At 42.5% G+C, this 13,035-nt stretch overlaps 1 protein-coding gene across 1 annotated transcript in view; it reads right to left on the bottom strand.

The window, feature by feature from the left end:
* Nucleotides 1-13,035, bottom strand: part of ADGRV1 (adhesion G protein-coupled receptor V1) — a 358,311-nt gene that overhangs the window by 153,874 nt on the left and 191,402 nt on the right. Inside the window, exon 86 of the mRNA XM_059836928.1 lies at nucleotides 667-783. Within this exon, the coding sequence (XP_059692911.1) occupies nucleotides 667-783 (117 nt within the window). The remainder of the gene's footprint in view (nucleotides 1-666; nucleotides 784-13,035) is intronic.

Genomic DNA, 13,035 nt, shown 5'->3' with positions numbered 1-13,035 from the left:
AGACTGAAGAGGAATGGCTGAGGGAGCTAGGGGTGTTCAGCCTGGACAAAATGATGTGGGGACATGGTTTAGTTGTGGACTTGGCAGTACTGAGTTTACAGTTGAACTTGATGATCCCAGAGGGCTTCTCCTAAATGATTCTATGATTCTATAAAAATTCTGGCAATAATTATGAATACATATATTCTGTATTTTAATGCAAACTTATGAAGGTATGTTTGTCATGTTATACAAGCTTAATGACTGAAATGCCACTGACTCAAATTACAGTGTAGTTTACATTTACTCTTCACCTGTAAGAGACTTCTTCAAAAGACCAAAAAAGATATTTTAGAAAAACTGTTAAGAGTAAGAAAAATAATTCTTCCTTGCTCTGAGACAATTCTTCATTGTTCTAAGAATAAATTGTTGTAATGGAAATTAGTGGAAAAAATCTTTATAGTGTTTGTATATTTACCCTTGGAATTGTGTCACTGTATATTTAATAAAAGTCATCTAATGTTTTGGCGTTCTAATAGCACTGAATTTCAGGGCTCTATATCTCTCTTATATAAATATATACAGATATGTATATATATGCACTAAAATATAATAGAAACACAGTCTAACTATCAGTTACTTTTACAGGTGTTTTGGGGAAAAGATAAAAAGGACTAAGAAACCAACCTGAATAAGCATCCAGCTGAACTGGCAGAGGTAAAAGTAATGGGTAACAGAAGCGAGGGCAAAGCAGCTTTCCTCTGAGATACGCTGGCTCATGTAAGCAGAGGCCAGAAACGAAACCTGATGGAAAAAAAGAATACATGCATATTGGAATTAAACAGAAATCATTTAATATTAACAATATTGGGAAAAAAATTAGTTTGGAAGTAAAACATTGTCGTGGTTTGAGGGGAAATGGTTTTTTTGGGATGGTGTGGTCAGGTCAATCGGTGTCCAGATTTTAATATTGGCGCCTGGTTTGTCCACTGAGGGCATGGATACGCCTCTGAGAACACAGCGGGTTAAAAGCTGTGAACTCCCACTGGAAGTTCCTTTTGAGTTCCTGCCCTGGACCAGAGGAGACCTCCCCTGTCCAGCTCCGAGCTGGGCCGGGGGGGTTGAGGGGAGCCATGAGGCCGGAGGGAGGTAGGCCAGGTCTGGGCCGAAGGGTGGAGGAGCATTGCACTGTGAGGTCTTCGGGCAGCCATCCCCCATTCCCCCACCCCGGAGGAAGAGAGAGAGAGCAGACTGTGCCTGTGATAGCGCGGCTGGAGTGAAGGAGAAGGGGGGGTGCCCAGCAGGGCAGCCAGCCGTGGGAGTTCATGAACCAAACCGGCAGAGCTTGGGACTTTTAACCCTTCTTGGGACGATGGAAACCTTGCAAATGCTGATTCCTCCTGGAGTTGGTGAGATTGAGAAAAAGTTGAGAAGAATTCTAGGTGGGAGGAGATGATGGAGTGGCTTTTGGCTGGACTTTTCTTCGATAGCTATGGACAGAACCCTTGAGTTCCTGTGACACAGAGACTGCATTCTAGGGGGAGGCAATGGCTCAGAGCCAGGAGAGTGCGGTGATGTGAAGGTGTGTGAACAGAGACGACGGGTGAGGAGGGGGGTGGTGGTGCCCTCCGTCTTCGAAGAAGAAGTAGATGATCTCTGTTCGAGAGACCCCTCAGCCCCAGGGGGTGAAACATGGGGGGGACAGGTGTCCCAAAAGGAGAGGGACTGTGCTCTTTTTTGGAACTGGACAAAGCATCCTTAAAGGGAAAAAACCCTAGAAGCAGCTCTGGTCCATGTGCAGTAGTGAGAGCACTGGACATGGAAGGAAGAGGCCACGATGGCAAAATGTTCTCCGGGCGGTGCCACACGTGACACAGAAACACGAGAAGTTTCGACTGTTTCCTGGGTGAAGTCTGTGGTGCAAGAGGGACTCCTCTCTTCTCGAAGAATTGAGAATTGATTATCCAAAGGGTGGTAACGGAATTAGGAAATTTGGTGTGGGGAGGAGGAGGAAATTTGGAAGGTTTTCATCCTGTGTTCTCTGTGTTTTGTCCCTGTAGTTTTAGGTTAATAAAGTTTTTTTCCTTTCAGTCATAAGTTGGAGACTGCTCTGCTCTGTCTCTGCTCACATCTCACAGTAGATACCAGGAAAAGAGGTTTTCTCATGGAAGCACTGGCATTTCGCCAGGCTCAGACCATGACAAACATACACTATATTACTATTTCAGAGACTTGGGAAAGACATCTTGGACATTTAATATTCACCCAAAAAGAAGTTATGCTTAAAGACTGTCAACCCCTAAAGCAGTTGGATTTGCTGAAGCCTTAGTTGACACACCGTGGTCTTACATCTAGATATATTTTTGGCTGGAATGGAAAAGAATATTGATACTGCATGTATGTTTTTGCTGTTGCTAGATAATGTTTATCCGAAGACTAGGGCTTTTTAATTTCCTGTGCTCTGCCAGCTAGCACTCCTAAATTACTTTTAAGAGTGCTGTACCACTCTTAAATTACTTTTTTTTACAAATGACACCTGAGACTCTGCTATGGGAAACCAAGGGTCAAGCTTGAAGAATGAGGAAGCACACCTGAGAGAGAGGGTATGTGTGGGTAAGGAGTCAGGAGAGGCCATCTGGAGCTGCCTGCTGTGAAGGGACCCCAGTCCCAGCAGTGACAGTCTCAGGTGGCGCATGTGTAACTCCTTAAGCGGTGTCAGAATGTTCAGGCAGTGGCCTCTCAACACAATGCACCCTTATATAACAAGACTACAGAGACGGTAAATATTTATTGTTTAAAATTGTTCGTATGCAACATTAGACACAGGTTTTGCCATTGGGGTGCAGATTTTTCTGTATAAGACTAAGAGAGATGTTATCTTCTGATTTGAATAAATCCAGATATTTAATCAAGTAAACAAACAAACTCAAGGCATTTACCATCTTCTGGCTGTCAGACTTGTAGGAATATAATACCTCAGCCCTTAAGACAGCAATACTGGACAAAAGGAAAGAAGCAACTATTCCTTTGTCTAATACCATACCAGGATTTCACATTCACAAGGCAGTTACAATTTGGGTTTTTTCCACAAATATGCCAAGTGTCAAAGGACTGTATGTTGGCCGGATAAGTAGCCAATGCACTGTGTAAGGAACAAAGGTATTCCAACTTTGACAGCAATGAGTGGAGCTAGACAATTTCAACATAGCATTTTATATTAAAACACAACTCAGAAACTTTAAGCTCTGTCTTCTGTAAATTTCTTTACAGAAGAAATGGCTCTACAAATAAAATTCATAAAAGACTTAAAGTGTTCACATAAAGAAAGGTTCTACTCATCCACTGTGCTGATCATTTTCTCTTTGCCTGACAAAAAAGTACTACTTTTTTGACCAACAGCCCATTGACTTGTTAGTAACAGAAAGTAATGGGTTCCGGAGACAGATTTTAGGTACATAAAATCAGATTTTATGGGATAGGTAAGGGTAAGATACATAAGGTACGGGTGAGATTTTATGGGATAGGTAAAATAGGATTAGGGATAGATAAGAAAGTTAATTAAGTGATTTTGGATACATGTGGACACTGTATTTGCAACAAAATACTCATATGGTACTGCGTAATCCTTACACTGTCTCTTTATTATAAAAGTACCCTTATAAAGGCAGTATAATGTTACCTCACCATGAAATTGAAGAATAACAATGAGCAACTGGGGAACAAGTGGACTAAAAATAATTATGAAAAGCATTTCAAAATCTAAAGAAAAAAAATGTACATTCAATATTTTATGTGGTATTTATCAGCTTCTGCTGGGAACTGGCATCTAATCATGGCCGCAGTTATTAAGAGGTTGACACAGATTAATAAAGACTGGTCTTTGCCAAATTCTGACACTGCTAAAAGAAACCCCATCATCTGGAGTGGGTTACACACAATTGAAATATGTCTGCAACAGCTACCACCCATGAGGGATAAACAATTAGTGTTTGTGGAAACAACCCCACAGCACCAGCTCTTTCAAACACTACCAGTAGTAATTTGTCTAAGACTTGAGCAAATGCTTCTACTGACAACAAGCATATGGGTGGAAAGGCTTTATAACCTTTTGCTCTCTGAAGGCTTGAGTGTGTTTGTCCTGGTTCAGGGCAAAATTTGGGAGACAACCCCCAAAGGGCCCCCCTAGGAAATTGGATTCTACCACCCCTCCCCCAACCGGTCCAGGAGAAAATACTTCCTTGGAGAAAAGTGGAAAAAAACTGTTTATTAAACAAGAAAACTTAATATTAAACAATAAAACCCCTTGCTGCTCCAAAGGAGATGACAAACCCAGCAAGTCCCCTCCCCAGATTCCAGTTCAGCTCACTCAGTCCCTTATCAGTCCCTCCGGCACTGGAAATGCCGTGGCCCAGGCCCGGCCCGGCCCACCAATGCGAGCTGCTGGTGCTCTTATGGCTGTTCAGTCCAGAGCAGGTGTGAACAGGTCCAGAGAAAGGGGAAAAAGGGAAAAAAAAAGCACAGTCCAGGGAACTTCTTTGCCTCAGCTAGCTAAACTAACTAAAAAAAGCAAGAAAAAAAGAGAGCCCTGTCCCGCCGTCTGTTCATCCAAAGAACCACGCAGTCCAGAAGCAGGAATGTGTAGGAGTCAGTTCAGTGTCTGAAAACAAACTGTGCACCTCCTCTCCCCACCTCAATCTTTGAAGCAAGTCTTAAAGGTGCAAAACCTACTAGTCAGCATAAACGGAACGAGACGATTGGGGATAAAAGCATCATATAGTCAACCTAGGACAATATGTCAAGGACAGACTTTCAGGCTAGAGTCAAATAGGGGATGCAAACACAAAAGCAACCTGATGGAGTTCTGGAAATATATTTTTAACCCCTTTCAGACTGAATGTTGGCTTGAAAGCATTTTGCATTTATAACCAAGAAACTATAATTCCTAACACTCTCCTGTGCTTCAAGAAAAATAAGGTTTTGCATATTAAAAAATAGGAGTATATCACTACATCAACAGTTTTCCAATGAAAACAATGCAAAGAGTCCAAATATGTACTAAAAATGCATATCTTTGACAGAAACTGACTCTTCTTAAAGGAAAAAGAGCAATATGGCTGGAGTAATCACAGCTAAGAATTCACTGTACTTAGAGGCCTTATAGTATTTTAGAAAAAAAAAAAGGTAAAATATAAAATTTTCATAGACTTGTATCTTGGTTGGAAGCTACAAATAAGAGTTTGTTTATAACACAAAAAACCCCACAAACCAATAATATGCCTTCCCAATAAAGTGTTCCTTAGACTAATTGCCTCATGTCTTCCATGCCTCACTTAGTTATTAACTGTAGGCTGCAGCCTTTTATAACAAGGAACATATTACTTTAATAACAAAAATACCTGCCATCTATTGGAACAAATTGCTCACTCTTGGATCTTTAAATATAATACCAACTGTCCAGAGCTCTTTTTACAGAGAACTTACAGTTTAAATAGCCCTTTTCAACCTTTATACACTGACATTTAGTTCTATGCTGAAATGATAACATAATGCTTTTTCCTCATTCATGTCAAGTTGTGGTGGTTTTATATTGGAGGCACTCATGGAAGTGACTTTCATGATAGCAGCTGCTAGCAGTTTCCTCCATATCTGACAAAAAGACCAGTCAGTAATTAGCTTCACAAATTGACAATCTGTTAAACCACTAAGAAAACTGTCCATGCCTCAGTGAAGATGCATGTTAAAGATGAAAAAAGCCCAGGAGGGTCTCTTTCCCTTCCAGTCTGGAAGCAGGTAACAAGGCAGGCCTGGCCCCTGTCTCAGCCAGGCCAGGCATTCCCTGCCGCAGGGCAGCGCCCCTTCCTGGGGAGCCCACCGGGCCCCAGCGGCTGTCAGCCAGGGCGGAGGCTGTGGGGCCGAGGCCAGCCCAGGCCGAGCTGTGGCTCCCAACATCTTGCCACTACTGAGCCTTGTCTCGCCGCCAGCCCAGGCCAAGCTGGGGTCCTCTAGGCCCTTGAGCATCCAGGGCCAGGCCAGCTCAGCCAAGATTCCACTGGTGTTAGGGTTTGCCCGCAGCCACAGCCACTGGGCAGGAGGAAGAGAAGCCATCAGCCCTGGTGTGCTGCTGCTGAGCTCTGGCCTGGCTACTAAGATCCTAGCCGCCCTCCCCAGCCCAGCTGCAGCTCCAGCCGAAAGCTGCGGAGCCCAGCTGGGGTCAGGTGACCACCTGCAGCCCGCAGGAGAGATAGTAACTCTTCCAGGGCTTCAATCCTCCCCCGAGTGAGAGAATGGATGAAGTGCAGGAACATTGAAGAACAACGTGAAGACACTGAGGACAGTGAAGAGGAAGTCAAGTCCTAGAGGAGAGGGATGATGAGATGCCTTGATCTTGGGGCTGAAATCCTCTTGTAAAGCTATGGAGAAGAATGTAATTGACACATCAGACTCTTTTTGCCCTGTAACTTGTTGAAGAAATATGGGGGAATGGATTGTTCAAACCTGAAGCAGGCATTGTTGAAATAGCTGTGAATTTGAGAAGTTTGAACAGAAAGATAGAAGAATGATGAAAACCCTGCACCCCCAGCGAGAGAAGATCTCTGTTCACAGAGATGATCTCAGAGACAGGTAAAGAGAACCTTTGCTTATGAACAGCTCATCCTTAAAACAGTACTTCATAACTTGACAAGGCCCATAAACACAGCTGTGGGAAAAAACATGAAAAATGGGAGGAACTTCATGATTGCAGGTTTTCTGGGCGGCTGCTATTTGTGAAAATTAGAAACCACGAGAGAACTATTTTCTTGTCATGTAGTCTCCGTAAATTAACAAAAGGGACTTTTCTCCCTAAATGAACTGAAGAAAGACTATTCTAGAACTGATAAACTGACTGAATTGTTTTTGTACGTTGTTAGTGAGAAAGAAAAAGTTGTATGGGGGAGGAAAAGTGTTCTAAAGGTCTTATTCTGATTCTTAGTATTCTTTCTTTTAGTCACTGTTAATAAAGCTTTCTTCATATCCTTTTAAAGTTTTAAGCCTGCTTTGCCTTCCTCCTAATTCAATCTCACAGCAAAAAATAAGCATATTCTAGTGAGTGCACTGGCATTTGGCCAGCACTGAAAACTTCCAAATCAGTCTTGACCCAAAATTATTTAAATTTATTAAAATTTATTAAATTATTTAAATCCCTTAAATAGCTCAAGTAGCAGGCTGATACTTTTAATAATTTGACTGTGATGGTTTCATACCAAACTGAAAATGATGGCAATAACATACAATTCAAAACGTTCCCCTTGACAAACTGAAAAAAAAATTTAAATAAAAAGATAAATAAATGCACTTTCATATAACAGCAAAAAGCTCTTTGACAGGGTCCCCATCTGACAATCATTTACTCAATTAATCAAAGGACACTGCAATTCTTTTTAAACTTTAAGACAATTATCTACCAATTATTTGAAGGAAATTATTACCAGGTAATTCCATCTATGTCATCAACACCAAACTATAAATGAAAAACATGAAATTATTTACAAAATTATATGTTCCTGTATTGTCTTAGTTTGCAAATGCAAGATGTGGCCAGTGGTGTATATTCTATTGCCATCTGTTAGAGGTGGGGCAGTTATCTTCTGTTAATTGGGCCACTTGTTAACACCAGATGGGGCAGTTTTCTTTATCTCTTCCACAACCCATCCTCCCTCAGGGGAGAGATCTTCTGTTAATGGGTCACTGAGTCTCACTGCATGACTGATAAAATTATACCATGCCATTGAGAGAGTCTTTGCCCAAGGGGAGGAGCCAAGCATTCCTACCTGGATATAATCTGATATTTAGAACACCACAGGCAGGCTTTTCCCCCTGTATTCCCAGAGCAGCCTTTTCTCACTGGAGTCCCAGAGGAAGACCAGGCCCATCTACACCATCACTGGACTTTCAGAGGAAAAGTACACCCTTCTACAGGATCACTGCTCCAACGGAACCCCATCTGTCACTCCAGAAGGACTGCAGCCAACATTTAATCAGACTGCTACCAACACCCTGACCCACAGGGTGTCAAGTTGTAATTTCACTCTGTCAGTGCTGTTTTGTATTACTGCATTTTTATTTTTCCCAATAAAGAACTGTTATTCCTATTCCCATATCTTTGTCTGAGAGCCCCTTAATTTCAAAGTTATAATCATTCAGAGAGTGAGGGTTGACACATTCCATTTCAAGAGAGGCTACTGCCCTCCTTAGCATACACCAGTCTTTTCAAACCAAGACATGTATGAAGAGTATTTTTGTACTGTTCTTTCCAAGTGGTAGGCTGTATCCGAGCATCACTCCTCTACTAGATGAGATCTGCTTCTAGTTTCCAGCCTGCACTTTTTCCTACTAGATGAGATCTGCTTCTAGTTTCCAGCCTGCACTTTTTCATGGTCAGTTTATATCTGTTTTTATTTCTGTTGTACATTTCTCAGGTTACACAGGATTTCCTCTTCCTTGGGGTTTGTACTACCATGAATTTACAGAAAGCAGTAGTACTCTCCCTCAGGCTCTATTTTTCAGGGTTAATTGAGCCACTGCACAACAAGTACTCTGTAAAGATGCCTAAACTGATCTGGACAGCAAAAGCAGTTTAGCTCCATGAATACATTATCTGCCTAGATCAATTTACCTTGTTTCTCACAGTAACCCTACATAATGAAATGTATGCTCACACATGTTAAAACCCGTCCTTGAGCAAAAAGTCTTTGCACCTTATGCTCCAATTTCATTGTCCTTCTCTATACTGGTGATACATTGATTCTATCTTTCATGAAAACACTTAGGGTTGATGGTGAAAAGCTGCAGAGGTTTCACAAGATTCTGATCCAGCACTTCCCTTATCACCCTATATCCATTCAAAAACTTCTGATCACAGTCATAGATTTACAGAATAGTTTGGAAGGGACCTTAAATATCATCTAGTTCCAAAATCTCTGCCATGGGCACTGACATCTTCCATAACATCAGGTTGTTTTAAACCCCATCCAGCCCAGCCTTGAACACTTCCAGGGTAGGGGCAGCTACAGCTTTTCTGGGCAATCTGGTGCCCAATTTCTGGTGCCAGTTCCTGACCACCCTCACAGCAAATAATATTTTCCTAGTATCTAAACTTATTGTCAGTTTTAATCCTTTTCCCTTACTCTGTCATTACATACTCTTGTAAACTGTTTCTCTCCATCCTTCCTGTATGCTCCCTTCAGGTACTGGATGGTCACAATTAGGTCACCCCAAAGCCAGATTGAGCAGTTCCAACTCTCCTAGCTTTTCCTCATAAGAGAGGGTTCTATCCCTTTAATCATCTTGGTGGACTTGCTCCAAGAGGTCCATGTCCCTTCTGGGCTGGAAACCTCAGACATGATTGGGGTCTCATGAGAGTGGAGCAGAGCAGCCAAATACTGTCCCTTAACCTGCTGGATGCACTGCTTTGGATACAGCCCAGAATGCAGTTGTCTTTTTGGGCAGATATATGGTAATACCTCTGTGACCATCACTCAGTGATCATCATCCAGTGGTCATCAGTGGTACACACAGCTTTCCTTCCTATTTTTCATCACCTACTTGTTGGTGCAGAATTTTGCTGCCAGCCTACAAGTTATGACGGTTCAACTTGTTCTAGAATATATTCCTTTATTTCAAAGCTATTCAGAGCTTTCTATATGCTACCCCACAACCCCTTAGTGTCAGCGCTTCTCTACTTCCCACCATTGGTGCATTTTGCCTGGGCATGTAATTTTGTGTCCCACAAAACAGGGCTTGAGAACCAGTACAATACCTCTCTTTATCACTCTCTCGTTGTCTTTTCCCCTTAGTCTGTGTCTTCTTAGATCTGAGTTCCTAGACGAATCATCCTCCATTACTATTTTACTAATTATGTGACACATTCTTGTCAAAGAAAATTATCAGACTAGTTTGGTATGATCTAAGTATAAGCACATGAGAGCACATTCCCTCCTTTATTTATCACTACTGACCATTGACGGAATTTTTTTTAAAACGCTTAAATGCTTCTGACATTGTATTAATGGACCTCCAGTTGCCAATATTAATTATTTTTTACTATATATTACTCTTAATATATTATTTTCCAGTCACATACTGGCACTCTGAAACAAGATTTTTTAAAAGCATTTGCTGTGAGACCTGTAAGGTATTCTACAAGTCTTGTCAAAGTTAGGATTGGAAGCTTTTCTGTTTCAAACTATTAATGCACCTATCCTTAGCATGTTCCTTCTCTCTTGGTGTCCAAAACCTTCACTCCATGATACTAACTCTACACAATCTTGACTTTATCTCAGTGGTGACTTTTAATATCACTACCTTCATTGACGGCATGAAGATTGAAATTTTTCTGTTTGGAGTCACATCTAATCTATTTACTTTTCTTGCCTCACTGCAAATTTCTACCAGAAATTTTACATTATTCTCTCTTCATTTATATAAAAGAACCTCCCCTCATCTACTATTGGGGCACATAAGACAGAGAGTACTTTGGATGTTATTGGCATAAAAAATTTGGTAATCTGGATGCCTTGGCAAGTGCAAACAGAACTTTGAGGATTAAATAAAGACTAGCTGAAGATTAAATCAAGACTTACTGGAAAAGAAAATTACATCAAGATTTCTGCAAGCAAGAGATGTTGTAAAATGTATAAGTTTGTTTATGTGACAGTTAACTCAATCATTGTAGTAAAGCATTACTAGTCTTCCTAAAATAGTCCACAAACATATGTAGTCCACAATAGGATTGGATTCTTATGACCATCTCAGAGTCTCCCCATCTCTCTCATCATTGCCAAAAACTGGTACATCTATGTGAGGAAAATGACCAGCCTGCTGGAAAATGAGCAGCCTGCTGACTGGCAGCAGTTGGCAAGACCCTGGAACTGATTGTGATGGTTAAAGAACCATGTTTCGGCCCACAATCACCTGTCTGCTGTGATGTGACATGAAACCATGCATGCCTTTCTGGGTAAGCATGGCTGCCCCATCCGAAAGCACGACCTTAAGTCATTTTTACGATGGGTGTCACACATGCTCCCCAACACCGCCCCTTCTTCTATATTTGCTCTCTGCTTCTGGCACAAGGTTGGTATAAAGCTCTATGACCTGGCTACACTACACTGTGGCCATGAGCCAGAGCTACGAATGCTTCCTGCTTGGAGGGCAATCATGGACGTGATTAAAAAGGAGGGAGGGAGCGAGGAACCCTGTGAGGGTACTGCTGAGATCGTCCCAGACCCATGCCGGACTGAAATCTGCCCATCTGGTCCCTCTCCCCATCCCCCATCCTCACGCCCTCCCTGACGAGTGCCAGGGATACAGCCTGGTCACCACCTCCAGCGCCACTGCCCCACCAGCAATCCCAGAGCCACCAGACACTTATCACTTATGCAGCAGACACTGACTCTAGCAGTGGAGGGGGGCTAGATCCTTTCAAGCCCAGACCTGAAAAAGATCTGGACTTATTCCCTTTGGATACGCATAATGATTGGTTAAAGATAAAAAAGAAAGCCCTTAAAGACAGAGACTTTGACACTGTGGCAGAAATCATTTTGGCCCCTGGGCGAGTCAGCCCGCAGTGGGGAAAACCACAATGGGAGACCCTAGGTAACTCAGAAATTAGGGAACTGCACTGTACCGCAGCGGAATATGGACTGGGGTCCCCTTACTTATGTAATTTATGAAGAGCAACTTTTACTACTCACCTCATGACTCCTCAGGATAAGTTTTTGGCAAATCTTTTGCTCTCATCAACACAATATGCAGTATTTATGGTGCAATGTAAAAGAAGACTGGAGAATTTATTTACAACGTATGCAGGGCATGCAAACCAAGCCCTGGCTGCCTTAACTATGGATCACCTTATGGGGAAGGGGTGCATACCAATCCTAATGGCCAAGCTGCCTTACCAGAGAAGCCCTAGAGGGTGTCATAGACACAGATTGTTTGGCATTTCTTAAGGTTCCTGATGCCAAAACCCCACAATAGTCCTTCATAAGTATCAAACAAGGTCCACAAGAGTCCTATATGCAGTTTGTGGACAGATTAAAATGAACACTGGAGAGATAAATGGATAATTGTCAAGCAAGGGAAATTATACTCCTCAAATTGGCCATAAAAAATGATAATGAGGACTACAAACACTTTTTGAAATCTCTGCCCTCTAGACCTGAACACACTCCAAATGATACAAATGTGCATCTGCTTGGGGACACTACAACACACCACGGCAATCACATATCAAGCAGTAGGGCAGGGCATAGTGGACGCTTTTGCTGCTCTGAAATTAACCTCTGGAAAGCAGCTGGTTTGTTTTGGCTGTGGAGAATCTGGACACATTAAAAGAGACTGCCAAAAAGCACAAAACCCCAAGCCCCAGGTATATGCCCTTGCTGTCAGAAAGGTCCTCACTTCATTAGTCCATGCTGCTATAGTTTCACCAGAATGGCCAACCTTTACAGGGAAACTCATCTTGAAGTGCGGAGCAGCACCATGAGATGACACAAATCCCACAGCCGATGCAGCAACCAGGAGCAACTGTCAACTTCCAACTGACCCTGCCCCCACCTGCCGGACCACCGTCACTGAGCTACAACCAGCCACCGCAGGCAGTGCAGGAATGGACCTGGCAACCTCTAACACAATAATGTTGCTTGATTAATCTGTTCATTTGCTTCCCACAGGACTTTTTTGGATCACCAGGACAGCATAGGCATGCTTTGCTTTTGGCCAACCATCCACTTCAATAACAGGTTTTTCTCCCTGGGGCTATTGACTCCGACTCAGTCAGGGAAATGAAGATCATGGCTTGGAGTCCCCAGCTGTGTCGTCCCAGCCAGGAGCAATGTAGCCCAACTCATACTTTTTCCCGCAGCACCCCTGTCTGCACTCCCCGATAGCTGAAAAGAGGGAAGGGGGGGTCTGGTTCCACAGGGGTCCACAGATTTTTTGGACACAATGTGTCACATCTCAGCATCCCACATACCAGTGCAAAGTGACTCTGAAAGACAGGGACATCATTTTAACAGAACT

Source organism: Haemorhous mexicanus, chromosome Z (assembly GCF_027477595.1).
Source record: "Haemorhous mexicanus isolate bHaeMex1 chromosome Z, bHaeMex1.pri, whole genome shotgun sequence".
In the NCBI taxonomy this organism is placed as follows: domain Eukaryota; kingdom Metazoa; phylum Chordata; class Aves; order Passeriformes; family Fringillidae; genus Haemorhous; species Haemorhous mexicanus.
This window is presented reverse-complemented; position numbering and strand designations above follow the sequence as displayed.